This window comes from Eucalyptus grandis, chromosome 8 (assembly GCF_016545825.1).
Source record: "Eucalyptus grandis isolate ANBG69807.140 chromosome 8, ASM1654582v1, whole genome shotgun sequence".
In the NCBI taxonomy this organism is placed as follows: Eukaryota; Viridiplantae; Streptophyta; class Magnoliopsida; order Myrtales; family Myrtaceae; genus Eucalyptus; species Eucalyptus grandis.
Genome location: NC_052619.1, coordinates 6,274,698 through 6,292,241, shown reverse-complemented (window position 1 = coordinate 6,292,241; position 17,544 = coordinate 6,274,698). Strand labels below are relative to the sequence as shown.

At 39.9% G+C, this 17,544-nt stretch overlaps 1 protein-coding gene across 1 annotated transcript; it reads right to left on the bottom strand.

Annotated features, from left to right (window-relative positions):
• Positions 1-10,156: 10,156 nt before the first annotated feature.
• On the bottom strand, positions 10,157-17,305 carry LOC104445407 (synaptotagmin-5). Its single transcript, XM_039300634.1, has 14 exons — positions 17,241-17,305; positions 16,742-17,019; positions 16,522-16,626; positions 16,371-16,421; positions 16,154-16,274; positions 15,337-15,458; positions 14,832-14,933; positions 14,288-14,362; positions 14,122-14,201; positions 13,159-13,309; positions 12,852-13,082; positions 12,035-12,331; positions 11,592-11,705; positions 10,157-10,723 (listed from the first exon to the last, which is right to left on the bottom strand). Exons 2-14 carry the CDS (start codon positions 16,844-16,846, stop codon positions 10,577-10,579), a joined length of 1,701 nt encoding a protein of 566 aa, XP_039156568.1. The 5' UTR covers positions 16,847-17,019; positions 17,241-17,305; the 3' UTR covers positions 10,157-10,576.
• Between the last annotated feature and the right edge of the window lie 239 nt (positions 17,306-17,544).

Here is a 17,544-nt window from a genome sequence, read left to right as displayed (position 1 = left end):
CAAAATGGGCCTGTTACTGCAGCTACCGGGCCATATGGAGCGTCACGAGCCCATGTTAACGGCCACGCGGCCGCCGGAGGACCGGCGGTCATGTTTCCGCCGCAGAAGGCGGATCATCAAGGGCTGCTGCCATTGTCGAACAAGGAATCGGTTTCAGCGCATCAAAACAATGATTCTGGTTCCGTTCGTTGGAGCTCCGTGGAGGAGTGGGCTCTTTGATTGCTGTCAACAACCCACCAATGGTAAAGTCTTTTTTTATGTTTCTGATGAATAATTTCACGTGGGAAATTATCATGAAGTCAAAACGAACATTCTTCTCATAAATAGTATAGCTCAGGATGCATTCTCCGTCTTTGAGCCCTCAAGAAGACTTCACTTTTCATTCTATGCAAGAGGGACTACCAGAGGCAAGAAAATGTGCAAAGGTGGATCCCATATCCAGAAAAAGTAATGGCAATCTTTGTCCACACTCTCACCTAGGAAAGCTTATGTGCATATTCCAATTAGATTCATAAAACATTCGGATATCATCGTCGCATAATAATTCGCACAATAATTTACATGCGAATGCACAAGGAATATTTTTCCAAACTCCTATTTTGTGTCTAATAACACGCACAAACCAATTACATGTATTTCTTACGGCGATAATAAAAACAGTAGCACCATACGTGATATTCGGCCAGATTGCTGAGACATTGGACAATGGCAGCACCAGTAAGTTGTTTCTCTTTCTATGTTATTCAGATATCAATGAGATTTTGTGGTTTTCACTCCCTACTATTCTAAAAATTCAAGTTGTGTTAAATGAATAAATGATGAATATATTTAATTATTTTAACTTGTTCAATTGTAGGTCATTATCATTAAGTGAAAATTGTGTATATACAACGTGTGCGTGTGTGAAATTCAGCAAACGTAGTGATGGTAGCTTTTTATTTGGATTGACATGAATGTGTTTTCAAATAGCTCAAAAAAAAAAAAAAATTTTGTGGAAGAACGGTTTGTCTACACGTTATTAGAGCACATCAGCATCTTCTACCGTCTTGCCATTACTTAAATCATGCAATGGCAACCAAAAAGTTTTTATTGTTTTGTGTCGCTTTATAGCTAGTGTTCTAATCAGTGCATCATTTCCATTTTTCTTGTGATAGGTAGGGTCATTTTAAAATTTGGCGTTCTCATGCAGGACCTTCACCATGTCTGCATATGCATAGGTTGCTTGACTGGTTCGCTTGTGAACTTCTTCTTGTTCCTGGCGATATGCCATTGGAACATTGAAGTCCGGTACAGAAGGAGGCTCCGGAATGCATTTCAGATAGCGGAGACCCGGTCACCGACTGACTCGCCCACATCCTGTGTCCCCTTTGCTCGCTTTGCCAGGAGCTCCAGGAGCTAAAGTACCGCGGCCTAGACCCCTTTCAAGGCTAGTATCAAAACTCTGTCATTTTCCCCATATTTCAGCCGAAAAACCAAGAAAAGGAGAAGTTCTCTGTCTATATGAACGAAGGACAAAAGAGTTCTTGGTCGTGACGAGGATCAAACGATAACTACTTGTGTTTGTGTGCGTGGTTCTTGAGCGCGTTATCAAGGCGTGATCGCAGGTATTTCACACGAGCAGAGGCAACAAGGAGAGGACATTATTCCTCCTACGAACCAGGCGATGATGAGATGATGTGAGAAAGAGAGAGAGAGGCTTGTGTCGGGCTCCTTCTTGACCTGTTTCTGTCAATGAAATCTTCACTATTTAACAAAAGAAAATGACTGTATCTTGTTTCTTTCGTTGCATGCGTCGACCTGAAATAATCTTGATGATTACAGAATCCCCATATATTGAGATGATGGATTAGATCTGACCGTCCGGGTGATATTTATGTCTGTTAATGCAACGTATATACCCTGAACATGTTCTTCTATATGAACTGCTTGGTGTGAAGCTATAGATAGTTGGATCTTTCGTATCAATTCGGTTCATTTCATGTGAAATTCAAGTGATCTGAGGCTTCTTCTAACATTTTTAATCTATGTTCCTGATTAATCGAAATTGTCTTTTATTATATAGCTCGTACAAGTCAATCGAGAGTCATGAAGGGATACCTTAAGGAGGAGAGAGAAAAAGCAAATCCTAAAACCATCTATAACTTTAATATGTGTCAAATGAGATCCAAAGATGTTTCCAAGATTTCATGACACTGCGTAATTTGAATTAAATGTAATTCTTGTCCATTTTGACCTCCTCTTGAAAAATGGACGATGACGTGACATGTGCTGACTTAATAAGATGTAAAGATATTTGTGTAATTATCCAAAGCTTTTGCACATAGACAAGGGTTTAAACATATGAGGTCTATCGTAAATCTTACATCAATACATGTAACAAGGAACCGTGGGCTCAAGAAAAAAGTTGAGAAAAGCTTAAAACCAAGAAGCTGAGTAATTATATATTGGTGTGATTTCTACTGCAAAATATTATTCTCCTATGTAGATTTTTTTTTCACTTTAGTGTAACTTGGAACATATTGTATTGACATAACCAAACCTTGGTTTTGCTAGCTGAATGTTATAGAGATACACTTGTAAGTTGTGTCAGAAAAAAAGAACGGCATTGTAGCATTGGTATGATGTGGAGCATTTAACATATTCTAATTGACTCGTAACTCATTAGCTTATAATTCTAAGTGAAGATTAGTCTATTTGGATATTTTGAGGATATCAAGTTTTGGGCCCTCTCTTGGTGATTTCCCATGTGAATATTGGATTTCTACTACTCGCTCCAAACAAATGATATCAAAGTTAATGATAGATTAGTAAACTACCAATCTGTTATGGTGTGTGGTGAATATTTCAAAGAAAGGAATCTCCTAACCAACATGATTTTCGAGCAGCCTTTATGGATCGGTTTGGCAAAAGAGATCCAGAGTGAAGGTGAGTGGTGCGGTGTAGCAACGTGGTCCCAATGTTAGGCTTGGCAGCCTCCATGGTTCATTCTAGAGAAAGAAACTTGCAATGGAGGTGGGGAAGCAAACTTAAAACCGAGCTCACGCGTGAGGAGTAAATTGTTGAGACCTGAAGTGAAGGCAAGCATTGAAATATATTGATACAAAAGGAAAACCTAAATTTAAGGAGCGGTACAAAAGAATACCTGAATTTAAGGAGGAGCAAACTTAACATAAAAGAAATATTATTAAAATGCACATGCAAGTTGTGTTAGAAAAAAAGTCACACGTGAGAAAATTAGTATGGTATAGAGCATCTAATATACTTTAGTTGACTCATAACTCATTAACTTAATTTTTTGAATAAAAATATATCCAACTAGCTATATTGCCAAGCTTGAACTCTAGGCTCTCCTTTGGATATCTCCCAAGGTGAAGATATCGAATTTCTCCTGCACGCTTCCAACAAATGCACTATAATTTACTTTTGCTTGTCATTTTTTGGTGTGGACAACTAGATTATGATATGTCTAGCAGCCAACTTCTCGTAATGATACAACGGTTTACTTCTGCTTTCATGATGCCATCTAGAAGTAATGGAAGTACTAAAAAAAAAAAAAACTTGTTTGGAAAGCAATGCGATGGGGGGCATAAGTCGCGTAACAAAAACCTTTGGGAAAACTAAATATTTCTTTTTCTCTAAAGAAAACTATAATAAATAGATTGGCTTTTAGAGGTTTATATCTCTAAAGTGAATGGGCCCCCACCATCCAATTGTCATTGTGCAAGTGGCCCTCTTCACTCGGATCATGCAAGCACGTCTCCACATGGAAAGAGATGGCAAAAATGCCTCCACACAAAGTCAAACAGAAGCTTCGCCATCTTCCGTGTGAAATCTGCAAAACCATTCGCACTCGTAAAAAAACCGTAAGACTAGTTTATTCTAAAACTTTTAGTTATATCAATTCAATTTAAAAAAAAAAAATAAGATTTGTCGATGTAGTTATTCTAGATAATTTTATCCGAAATAGCTAACGTAGATAATTTTTCTAATTTTTCTAAATTTTTTTCTTTCTGATGATTTTTTTCTTTATTTATCGTTTCTTTTCATTCTTTTTTTTTTTTTTTTTTTTTTTTATTTTACCAAAGCCTCCTGATTACCGAGCCTTGGCCATGGCCAACAAAGGTGGGTGGCCATATGCGAGGGCCAACAAGGGCTCAACCTCGCGGATGGACAAGGGTTCGACCCTCACAGCCTAAATGACGACCGTGACACTCACTAGCCATAATAAGAAAAAAAAAAAGATATAAAAATTCAAAAAATTAGTAAAGTTGCCAATGTCGACGTCAATCATGGTACTTAGGACAGTTAATGTTCACGTCAGCGATTCCCGATCAAAATATGCCAAAAGAACTATATTGATATTTGTCAAAATGTTAAGTTTTAAATTGATCAAATTCAAGAGTTTATGGTTAAATTGCATTTGTCTAATAAATTTAGGACCTTTTTGTTAATTTTACTTGACACCCCATTGATTTGAAAGCCGTTTGTTCGTCACTTTCTCGGTTCCATTCATCAATTCATTCGATTTTATTTTTATTTTTGCCTGATTTTGATCATTGAAAACATAAAAAAAAAAATGCCCTTAAATTGTCAGGTTGCTTTCCACAATAATTGATGTGGTTTTCATTTGGTAGACTTTGAAGTCAAGCTTTAACCTGGCACTGGACTGACCTTATTACTTAAAGGACGACGAGTACGTACGCAGCAAGTAGATGAGAAATTATACTATAGTAGTTGTCTAAGAAGTAAAAAATATATATATTAAAACGGCGCACCGCAGCTAACAATCTAATTTACCAAGAATATTTCATAGATTCTACTTCAAAATGAAATTTTTTATTATACATCATTGAGATTGCCAAAGTAATTAATTCTGTATATACACAAGCACGAACGAGAACATGTAGTCGCCAACGTTGCATGCAAAATCACTAGTTCTCTCTTGTGTGTAGCAAGAACAAGCGATTCATCATGTGAAGGCTGCGACCAAACCCATGCAATACCAACCCCGAACCGGCACCCTCATGGGATGCTGAACCCACTTCTCCGCCACCCGCCACTGCTGCTACCGACCCCTTGCCGCCTGATTCTCTCGCAAGCGACCCGCCGCAAACCCGCAATGCCGACAGTGACGACGACCACGAGAAAACCTCAACTTCACCACCACCGTCACCAAAACCCGCAGTTCCTCCTCCTCCTCTCACTTCCCATGTCGACCCGGGGCCAGAGACGCTGCCGCCGCACCGCCTAGATGACATAGAGCCCGCACAAGCGGTGGTTTTCCCGCCAGCGTCCTCGGTGGCTGCGGCAACCTTCCCGGACTACCAGAATCTGCCCTGCGCCCCTGAAAATAATAGCAACAAACAAGAAACGGGCCGAAACGGGCCTGGGTTTGGGCCTGGTCCTTCAACTGAATGGCCATGTGGAGCGCCGACAGCCCATATTAACAGCCACCCGGCCGCCGCAGGGCCAGCGGTCACGTTTCCGCCGCAGAAGGCTGATCATCGGGGCGCCACAGCCATCGGGGAACAACGCATTGGTTCCAGTGCACGACGACAGTATCGTGCCGCCGCCGCCGCCGCTGGCGGTAGCATCACTTGCTCCATCAGCCGGGTCAAGTGGGCTGCAGCCAGAAGGTCCGTCGGTGATTCTCGTTCCGTACGTTGGGGTTCCTGGAAGAGTGGGATCTTTCACTTCTTGCAACGCCCCACTAATGGTAAACCTTTTTTTTTTTTATCTTTTTGTATACAATTTGCAAAGTCAAGATGGACAATCTCCTCTCAATCAGTATACATCGAGTGTCCATGTATTTATCCATCTAAAGTCTATAGGCGAACTAGGAACAGAGAAATCCTAAAGATGAAGTGACTGTACTTCAATGTGGTTAACTAATTAATTATATCGTTAATACACACTATACTTAGGTCTTTGAGCCCCCAAGAAGACTTTGACTTTTCATTCTATGTAAGAGGACTACCAAAGGCAAGAAATGCGAGAAAATTACTATAAAATTCATAAACCTATTTTATTTGTATCAATTCAGTCATAAACTTTTTTAATTCGACTAATTTAGTTATAAATCTTTCAATAATTTATTGATATAATCCATTCAGCTAATTTTAATTAAAAATTGCTAACATAAAAGTCGCTAATGTCTTACGTAACACAATTGACACTAATATAAAGAAATATTAAAATTTTTAATTTTCTGAATTTTTTATATTTCTTTTCTTCTTCTTTTTCTTCTTTTTTAAGGGCTTTCTTTTAACCACTAGCCAAGGCTCAACGACCCTATTGGCCATTGGGTGAGGGTCTTCAAGCTCTCATCAACTGTGAGGGAGAGCTTGAAGACCTAGGCAAGAGTTGCAAGTTCTCACCAACCACAACAATGGTCACACCCTCGAGGGATCACAGCCCTCCCAATGGCTTAGCAACGGCCCCTTACCTAGTGGCTAGTGAGGGTCACTATGCCTTGGCAGGTGCTTGACGGGCCCCCACAGGCTCTTGACAATAAAAAAAAAATAAAATGAAATAAAAATCAATTAAAATTTAAAATTTTATAATTTTTAGATGTGATCATATCATATAGAATAGTTGGCTTTCACATCATCAATTCCCAACTAAAATTAGCCTGATGAACAACTACATTGGCAAATTATCAAGGTTTAAGACTAAATGGGCTAAATTGAAATATTAACGATTGGAATTGGCACAAATATAATAGATTTATAACTTTTTTGTAATTTTCCCTAAAAACGACAATGGAATGGTGGTCATTGTAAGTGCTCCCATGATCCTTTGTGAGAGGAGAGGAGTTCGAATTTTTTTTTTTTTTTTCGTTATCCCGCTTGTCGAAGACCACTATGACATTTTGACACATAATATCTTGCTTTTTTTTATTTTTTTTTTTTTTTGGATCACTCTGACATTTTGACACAGTTTATCTTTTTCTTTTTCTTTTTCTTTTCTTTTTGAGCAAAATAGCTAGGCTGGCAGATGGATCCGTAGGGGACATGTTGTTTGATCTAGCTCAATGAATCAGATTCAAAATAGTAGTAATTTCATATTTGAATGCCGATCCTTGTCGCGCACTCTCACCAGCTTGCATTTAGATTCATAAATTTATTTGGATATTATTTCTTGTACAGTACACAGAATATTTCTCAACACTGTTTTTCTAATAATACAAAGGGAATACATATATTTATTGCAGCAATAATAACAACAGTGGCACCATGCGTAACATTCGGCCAGATTGCTGAGATAGTGGACAATGGCAGCACCAGTAAGTTGTCTCTCTTTTAATGCTATATGTTTAGATGGACATGTGTGTATATACTGTATATTTATGATCATATATACTGAGAAATTATTCAGCCACATGACCTTTGAGCAAGTCCTTAGATGTATAGGCTGACCTTTAGCCTGAGACTAAAGCGTCAAACTAAAATTGAGGAGTCAACTAAGGAGTTTAAAAATATTTGACTCGGGACCTTCCATTTGTGACATCATTAAGAGAATCTTGAGGGTTTCACTGCCCACAATTTTAAAAACTCAAATCATTAGATGAATACATGGTTAAATATATTTAAATACTTCAACTTGTTCCATGGTAAATGTTTGTCATCAAATTTTACATAACATAAGTGAAATTTAGACTTTCAAGAGTAACTTGCTTTGGCTTGGCGCAGTTCTTGTAACAAGATCGTATGGTCCTGGAATATGAGTGGGTGTCGGGGCTTATAATGTGCTCTCTTTTTTGTGAAGATCTCAAGGAAACACCATGATGGTAACTTTTTCTTTACGTCGTTATGAACATTTAGAAATATGTTGTAGATATATTATTGATGCGCTTCCAAACTAACTTAAAATTTTGGGAAGAACGATTTGTCCAACATGTTATCAGAATACGTCAGTAGCTTCTACCATCCGCTACTTAAGTCATGCAATGGTACCCACAAAACTTATTTCTGTCGGATAAAATTTAGTGTTCTCATCCATGACCTCCACAATGTGTGCATATACATAGGTTGCTTGACAGGTTCATTTCTGTACTTCTTCTTGTTCCTGGTGATATGCCATTGGAACATCAGAATCTGGTACAGAACGAGGCTCCGGAACGCATTTCAGATAACGGAGACGCCACTCACCGACCGACTCGCCCACAATCTGTGCCCACTTTGCTCACTTTGCCAGGAGTTCCGGGAGCTTAACTACCGCAGCCTAGACCCTTTAAAGGCCAGTATCGAAACTTCCATTTTCCCTTATATTTCAGCCCAAAAACAAAGATAAGGAGAAGTTCTCTGTCCATATGAACTAAGGAAAAAGAAAATCCTTAGGTCGTAAAAAGGATCGAACGATGACTGCTCGTGTTTTTGTGTGTGGTGTTCAACCAGGTTACCAAGGCGTGATCGTAGGTATTCTACATGAGCAGAGGCAACAACGAGGGGAAATCATCCTCCCACAAGCCAAGCGATGACAAGATGATCTGAGAGAGAGGGAGAGAGAGGGAGGGAGGCTTGTGTTGAGCTTCTTCTTGAATAACTTGCATATAAGGCCCTGTTTGGTAACCATCCAAACAGGGCCAAATTCTTTGTTCCAAATCATTTAGGCCTAAATCGCGTTTGATTTTTGTTCTCTGAATCATTTAGGCCTAGAATATGGGAATGAAATCAAGAATAAAAAAAAAAAAGTTGATTCTTGTTTCGAAACAAATTTGAGAATCAAAACTAACAACTCTTCTTCTTCCTTCGACCATCTCACGCCGCCGTCCACCACCGCCCGCCACCATCCGCTCGCCAAACCAGGCGAGGTCCAAGGCGAGGTCCGAGCTCGGAGGCAAGCCCACCACCAACGAGGCTCGGCCTCCCCAGATCTAGCGAGGCCGAGCCTCACCGTGGCCGCGGGAGCCTCGCCCGGCCCCGCAAGCCTCGTGGCACCCAGCAAGCCTCGCCCGGCCCCGGTGAGGCTTGCCTAGCCACCGACGAGGGCTCAACCAAAGAAGGCCGAAGAAGAAGAAGAAGAAGAAGAAGAAGATGATGATGATGATGATGATGATGAGAAAAAGGAAAAAAAAATAGTAAAAAATTATTTAAAAATTAAAAAAATTGATTTGGAACAAAATTAATGAGTATGGTAAAACTTCTATTCTAGAATCAAAAATTTTTTACAGTTACCAAACGGCTTAAAATGCTTAGAATCAGTTCCCGAGAACAGAATCAAAAAGAATCATTTCTGATCAGAATCTACTTCCGAGAACACAATCGTAACCAAACGCGCCCTAAATGACTTAGATATGTAATCCCCATATACTTTAAGATGATCGCTTTTACGTAATTTGCCAAATTTGCCAAGCGATATTTGTGTCTGCTTATGTAATGCATGTACCTTGAATATGTGCTTTTATATGAACAAGGTTGGTGTGAGGCTACCATAGTTGGACTTTGAAGCTGATCCAGTTGGTTTCACGTAAAATTCACTTGATCCAAGGCTTCTTCTAACATTCATAATGCATACTCTTCATGAATCGAAATTGTCTTTTACTATGTAGTAGCTTGTATGTCCATCGAGAGTCGTGACAGGATTCCGAAGATGTTTCCCCAAGATTGAGACGACCCCCGTAATTTGAATTAGATGCAATTCTCATCCATCTCAACCTCTGAGTAAGGATGCTGACCTGACATGTGCTGATGTGATATGATGTAAAGATACCATAGATGCATGGTATGTGAGTGTAAGATTTGAAAAGATGCGCTGTCCACTTTTGTGCCTCTTGTTTGTACATCATAATCCAAGGGGTAAGGTTATGGAATTTACTTGTAGGGCTAAGGAGTTTCGGTCGAGCTGCTTCTGAACTCTCTGTGACGCAAGTCTATACCGACTTCGCAGACACGATCAAAGACCGAAGCAAGCGAATGTTTATATCAAAAATAATTAGCAGACACTATGTGAAGTCGCGTGTCAATTTTCCCCTGCTCTCTTGGAAGAGACAGTAGAGCAAGATGAGGTAAACTTCGCGATACTAAGTGCGTAGGACAGACGAAATCAGTATGAAGAAGAGACTATCATCCATAGCTTGTGAACCACAATCCAACGCACTTTCAAAGTTGAATGAAAATGTGCACCAGAGATTTTGGTGGGAAGGGGAAAGAGAATGTATCGCAAGCTCACAAGCTTCTTATGGTATAAAATTTGGACCTCCTTCCCTGAAATGAAAGGGTGGCGAAAGTAAAGCCTGAAATACCAATATGACGTCAAACCTAAAATAGAGATAAAAGAATAGGAAAGACAGACGGGTGCGGAATGAGGTCTCAAAATCTCGTTATTTTTCTCCAAACTGTCTATGTATTTCCGACGAAACCCCAGCAATCTAAAACAGACCAATCCTTTCTAAAGAGATTATTTACACCACTATACCATTAGCTCCCTCAGCACCCCACTCAACCACATGCTTTATTGATCAGCTTACCACTAAACGATTGCCACTATTTTCTTCATTAACGTATATGGGAAGCTTATCGTCCCAGCCTTCACAGGCCAAAGAATTTTCGATCCCTTGGACAGGACAAGGAATTTATCATGAGTCCCGGTAAATCGGCTGTGCCATCCACTTGAGGTGCAAATTCAGTTTACCAGATTTGGCTCCGTCCACGGGGAAGCTATCTTTGTATTCCCCTTCCAATATGACTCGAGTCAGCGTAAATATGCATTTTCCCATGTAATCCTACACAATTGATAAGAAGACGAAACAGTAAATACCTTGAACAGTGCACTCGAAGGACTAAGACCAAAATTTGCTCTGACAAAGCTATCATGTTGTGACAAACATCGCTACAACTACAATGCATGTCTTAGTCCCAGAACAATCCAGTCGGCAAATTCACATCACTTTCCAAGTAGAAGAATGCAACATGAAAACAACCAATTATAAATCAATTTTCAACGATAGTACATAGTCCACCAAATATAGGGTATCCATGTATGTGCAAGAATTTACCAACCAAAGCATGTAAGAACAAGAAAAGATGACTCAGTTCCCCTTCATAGTAGAATTCTTTGAGAATCTTAAAGGTGTGGAAATGGATTGTTTTCCCATGTATAAGTTGACAAAGGGAACGGATACCCATTCTTCTTTAAGCACCCTATGATGCAAGGTGTCAATCACTGGTGCAGGTTTGGGATATCAGGCACCAACAATAAACAAACTGAAATCTATAGTTTTTTGGTTTAACAGTGAAGCAAATGATGATATATAGGTATCAATTCGTAAGTCTCCATTCGCCTCTGTCTACCCTATGGCCCATTATTAAACATAATTTTGAAATTACGAGGCTGAAAACTAGAATTCTCCACTATCCAATCTATGTGAAGTACTTCCTCCTGGTCGAACTTACCCAAATATAATCTGGAAATTTAAAATAAATGACAAGACAAAGACTAGAGAATCCAAAGCTTTGACCAAATAAAGGGCATGTAAAAGCTGGTCCTTAGAACACGCAATTCTCCTTCTCTGGTTGTTATTCCGAAACAAAAAATTGCCCTAATTTGATCCTTATAATAAAAAAGAAAACAATAAAAGAGAGCAATGTTACCTTCCCAAATGTATCGTGATCCCAGATTTCGATAATCAGCATATCATGTAAGCCATCTTCTACAACAAAGTCAAATGTTTGATTCCAAACAGGGTTTAAACTGTTATTCACAACCTGAAAAACAAAGAGTCCTTGTTAGAAGCTTGGAAATAATAGAAAGCAAAACAAGACAATCTCTTATGTCCGAAATTACCCTATTGGCATGGATTTTCTAACTTGATGAAGGTCATACTGTTTATTAGTATTTATACGGCAGAACACGAAGATTAAAGCATAAATTCTTCATAGAACCAGTCTTAGCTATTCATTAAAAGAATAAGGTATGCCATATACAAGTAGAAAAGTCGACGGATTTTTTTAGCGATGATGCAAAGATATTTATTGAAGGTTAAAAGCAAACAGGAAATTTTTACAATCAAAGGCATGCACAACAAAAAACTGACCCTGGTTTTATTTCTCAATCCAGATTTTTTCATGCTCACTACGACATACGGATCTGCTTTGCCCATCAGATCTGAGGGTGGTAAATCTTCGGCGGATATCACAGTGACAGAAAGTACTCCTCTGACAATTACATCCCTCTTTTTCGGCATATTTCCATTTCCATTTTCAGTAACTTCAAGACCATTCGCTCCACCTTTTAGAACCCTCTCCAAAGAGGTCATTGAAAAATCACGCTGGAACGGATTGGTAAAACCATTCTCCATCCCGTTGGGACAGTACAGCAACTCCAAATGCACCTAGGTTTTGAGCATAACAGAGGGGATAAATAATTCATTTCTGCAAGAAATATGTTTAGCTCATGATACAGAAAAGAGAAGAGTAAAGTCATGATGGCAATACATAGAAGTTAGTTCTAATGACATGCATAGCACTTCCCACAAATAGCATCACATTGATTTTTTAGCCAGTGGAATTTGCTATTTCTTCAACATTCAGAAAATTGCTCGAGAGATGGGCATTTATACAAGTTTTCCAGCAGTACGAAATTCAGAAAACAGCCAGGCCAATTTGAGAAACGATGATGAAGAAACCAATAAGTGTGCCAGGCAGCCAAAATGTATGCAATTCTACTAGGGGTCTGGAGATGCAGAGGAAGTTCCTTTATTTGCACTCTACCATTTTCTCCTTATATTATGGTTTGGATGGTAGAAAAGGCGGAAGGAACAAAAAATAGACAGGGGTCTATAAAGGTCGAAGAGTAGATTAAAGAAAAAAGAAAGGACTATGAAACATTTATCAAAAAACCCGTATTCTCACCTCCCCCCTGTATTTAGTATCTCTTTGGATTTCCAAGTCTTTGACCAGCTTCAACCACACATCCTTTACTTTACCTGGTTCAAGGTCCTTTAGCTGTACTTGAGCACACCCAATCAACTCAGCCGCCTGGAATCCCTCATCATCATATATTTTAACCACCAAGTGCTGAGTAGATGCTTCCTCGATAATAAATTCGAAGTGTTCATTCCAGACTGGATTCAAGTCATTGTTCTGAAAAAATAGTTCTTCCACTGTTAGTTTCAAAAATTAAAGAGTTCAAGGACCAAGCAACTGCTAAGGAACTCACAATTGTTTTGCTCTTTTTCATTCTATCACGAAGAGGCCTGACATACAACACAGCGTAAGGATCTGATTTCCCAACGAGGTCCTTGTTTGTTAACTCCTTTGCTTGGACAAGTTTCACTTCCAACATTCCAACAGGCTTTAACTCTAGGTCACTGAACAAGAAAAGGTATTAACCCTCCTAGCATAAGGACAAACATTGAAATTTTGCAACCTCGTTTCCAAAGAATCAATATACTATTAACATGAGGCTAAAATTACAATAACAACTATACCACACAAGTTGTAATTCAGCATTCCTCTTTATCAAATTACTTTCAAGCACTATCTTCTCCAAGATCGCATGTGCAAGCTCCATACAAGAAGATACTATTTGAAGAACTAGAAATGGTTCGATCCACATCTGCGATATCATTGTTAGGACTTTCCCACATTAGACCTAAATATTTTGATGTTGATCCTAGAATATATTCTTCATTTTTCCATCTTTTTCCATCTTTCATTGAAGCTAAAGAAGAATGAGGCAGCTCAGATCCAATCACCAATAGCTTGTAAGGGATGTCCTAACTGCTATTCTAACCATTCCTCTCATAAGGAGATTATTCCGTTACCTGCTATTTGAATGCATTTCTACCTACACTAAATCCACTTCATATCTTGACAAGTCCTCATGAGGTTTGTCATTCTAACGAAGAAAAATGAGTCAGTGAACCAAACTTGTAGTTCATTAAATTTCTTCTATATCTCAATTTGCTTCACATTTACTGGGATTTCCCACATTCACCTCTTTCTTTATCTGGTCCATGATGCATCATAACAGATGGTGCATGACCCCATTTTTCCTCATATTAACTTGCACACAGCACTTCTCTCCAACATGAATGCGAAATAAATATGAAGTGCTGGCAGCAGAGAATTTGTCTAATCAGATAGATGTTCAGCTGTTCTTGTCCGTGCGTTTACATACCTATAATCCCCAGGTAGTATAGGAATAACCTTCCTAACAGGCCATGTAATTGAATCTTCAACAGCATCACGTATTGTGTCCTGGGATAACATCATCAGTCATAACTCTACCAATCCCAATGGCACAGGAGGTACTTATAGAAGAGAAAGGAGACAATTCGGCTCACCTCAATTGCAGAGGAGAGTCCTGGAATTGTAGATATGTCTCCGCCCACGACTTTTAATGTTAAATCCAGCTTTTTCTGCAATTTGAGGATTAGAATGAGTGGGATCATGCACATTACCCTTTATACGGGGAAAATGTCCAGCATGTGAGTGGCACAGTTAAATTTGTGCTTGCATATGAGAGAGACAGAGAGATTTAGTAGTAGCAGGAAGTTGTGTAACTAACTGGCACACATCCAAAGCAGTATTCAATAGAATATGCTTGACCAATTATCAAAAGAAAACAAAACATAGCAAAAAGTCCAGATGAACTAGATTATAGACTGGACTAGATTATCATTGGCCAGGAAAAAAAAAAAAAAAAAAAAAAATAGAAGCGGTTATCTTACTGGACAACGAAAACTAGATTATCTTGGTCTGGCAAAATACATCTCAACCAATTTAATCTCTAACTCTGCAGATGGATAGGTGAAGTTTTAAAAGATCCGTGAACTAGCAATTATCCTACCATCAGCAGAAACAAGGATAAAAGGGAAGATGCTGCACCTTTTGTCTGAGAGAAAAACATACAGCTCCAAAGCAAGGAAACTCATCCACAAGCGGCTTAAACATCAACCTGAAAACCCCAGTAAATCCAATGTTCTTTACCTACTCAAAAGAAAAAATTTGATTATTTTCTAAAACACTCAAATCACGAATCTCAATCTCCTAAACTAAAAGACAATATGCAACTTCTTGACATTCATAAATCATGTCATATTTAATGTGATGAGAAAAGAAGTCAAAATCATTAACCAAATTTTACATTGAATCATTTGTATAACCATTTGTAATAGTAAGTAGCAACTTGTTATGAGTTGCCTATTTTCTTGCAATTGTTAAATGCAGCAGATGTAGCACTTCCAAACAGAAATTTCTAGGGAAACGGACCTAAAGGGTAAGCCTTACAATTATGTAGGATGGTAGGGATGAAACCAATACGCTTGATCAGCAAAAAATTTAAAAAGCGATCCTATTGAAAAACAGCTTTCAGCAAGCACATGAAAATTACCTGCACAGGCAGTGCTACTCCAAGTCTAGTGTTTATGTCCAGTATAATGCTTGGATTTCCATCCCAATTCATCTCCAACTCCATAGTCACACCATCGCCCCCCTCTTCAATAATTGAAACTCCTGGAAGCAGCATCCATGATTAGATATGGCATCTGCAACTCTTACCGACAGATTCAAAATAATATTTCACTCTCTATGTTCCACGCATCACCCCTGTTCTTTATTTTATTTCCTTATTGACATAAACCATAAAAGCAGCCCCCTTTCTATTGGAGAAAAAGTAGCGGCAGGATGAGATAGTATTCTCCATCCCTTGTTATGAATAGCATCACCAAGAAGCTGAGCAATATCCCCATCATTGCAGGAGCCAATGTAGATGTAAGTGAAAATAACAAAAGCCAAGCATTGAAAATGATGTAGCACTTGTTTCAAACAGACATCTTTCTCTATTTCATCATCAGGCCTCACAATCAAATGCATGTAAAATTATGGTCCAACTCCGAGACTGTCCAAAAGAATGTTGTTGCTGAGTAATCAAGAAAGATTTATGTATCTCTTGATTAAGGTGCTTTCGGATGACTAAGACGAAGTTAAGCATCATGAGTTCGGAATAAAGTCATAGGACGGCAAGGTCCAAATTTGTAAATACCCAGCAACTGGCTTCTGGAAGACGAATGCATTCATTTCAATTAAGACTAATTCTTGCTTCATCGCATGCCATCTTAAAGGTAAATAGGTCACACTGATTGGATAAGGCACAACAAAAAACAGAGTATACAACACCAAGTTCTAAAGAGAAAGTCGGATCAACCCACCTGTAAACTGTGGAGCCACGGTACCCAGAGTAAACTTGGAGAACTTGATGGACGATAATATTACAGGCGTGTATTGCTCCAAAATGGGCTCAACATTTGCCTTTATCAGCTCAGATGCCGCCTGCAACAGCAGAACCCCACCACCTCATGAGAAACAAACTGTTGCCCAGAAATTATACATCTCAAGGGAATAAACAGCGAGACCCAGAAATGCTACCTCATTAACATAAGGCCAGATCTTGGTCAGAAGAGAATTGAGCCAGTCCAACTGTAGAAGCACGAATTGATCGAATCAGTAAACCTAACTCAAGCAAACCACCGACCATAGGAGCTAAATGTAGGAAAAGTAAAGAGAGATATAAACTCAACTTCTGCCTCTGAGAGAAGACGACCCACGGAGGGTAAAATTCAGGTGGCAAGATCTTCCTCGTATCCTCCACTGTCAACCTGGAGAAAGCTGCAACGGCAGCCGCCTGATGAAAAAAAACAAAAAAACCAAGAATCGCACAAACCCACTTCAAAAATCAGAAGATATACGCAAAGAAATCAACAGCACTCCAGATCAGTAAAGAAACCGCGACTACTGACAAGCTGAGAGCGCCGCCTGGATCGGGCATTCTCCGACTTCACGAACCCGATGACGAGAGCGAGCCCGAGAGTGATCCCGAGCACGAGCCCGAGGACAAAACCCATCAACCCAAATGCGCTAAACCAGCAAGACGCGACCTGCCCGTCTCAGATTCAGCCCTCCACACGTGAAAAGGCGGCTCCTTTCTCTTCCTCCTCGCTCTGCTGGGGCGACCCAAAAGGGTATGTCGCGAAAAAGTTCTACTTTGGGGGTCAAGATCGATGCCGTCCGGCCAAATCTGCATTAAACACGTGATCAACCGGGAAGATTTGCAGGAGCCTAAGCAGGGGGGCGGGGCGAGGGGTTTAAGCTTTCAAATTCAAGACTCCTTTCGGGTCCTTCGGTGGGGCGTTGAAATCAAGGAGATGGGGATGGGGATGGGATGGCGCGGGACGGAGACACCGTCGAGAGGTCCAAGTGGAAAGCGCCAGCAACGCGGCCGCTCCTCCTACTCCTTACCGACATCGAAGTAATCATGGTTGACCCGTCGCTCGATTCAAGATGACTTCCCTTTTCCTTTCCTTTCCTTTCTCCGTATCGAAACCGTAGCCAGGTCGGCAGGGCAACAGTGTCGGAACCGAGGTGGTGACCGTTGGATAAACGTGGGACCGACGTGTGGGCCCCGTGGTCTACCGACAGCTAAGATTTTGCCTGCCGGGTCCAGGTGAGATTTCTCTCGCGCGTGCGCGGCCCCAGCGCGTGGAAATCTACGGAAGCCTTGCCTTTTTTTTTTTTTTTTTTTTTCTGGTCGTGGGGAAGCCTT

What these genes read in the sequence shown, in the direction of transcription:
- LOC104445407 (XM_039300634.1), bottom strand. Translation starts at nt 16,846, where the DNA reads ATGGGTTTTGTCCTCGGGCTCGTGCTCGGGATCACTCTCGGGCTCGCT. An exon ending in TCTGGCCTTATGTTAATGAG is followed by an intron (nt 16,275 to 16,370) that starts GTAGCATTTCTG and finishes CTGCTGTTGCAG; the next exon opens with GCGGCATCTGAGCTGATAAA. An exon ending in ATACTAAATACAGGGGGGAG is followed by an intron (nt 12,332 to 12,851) that starts GTGAGAATACGG and finishes CTCAAAACCTAG; the next exon opens with GTGCATTTGGAGTTGCTGTA.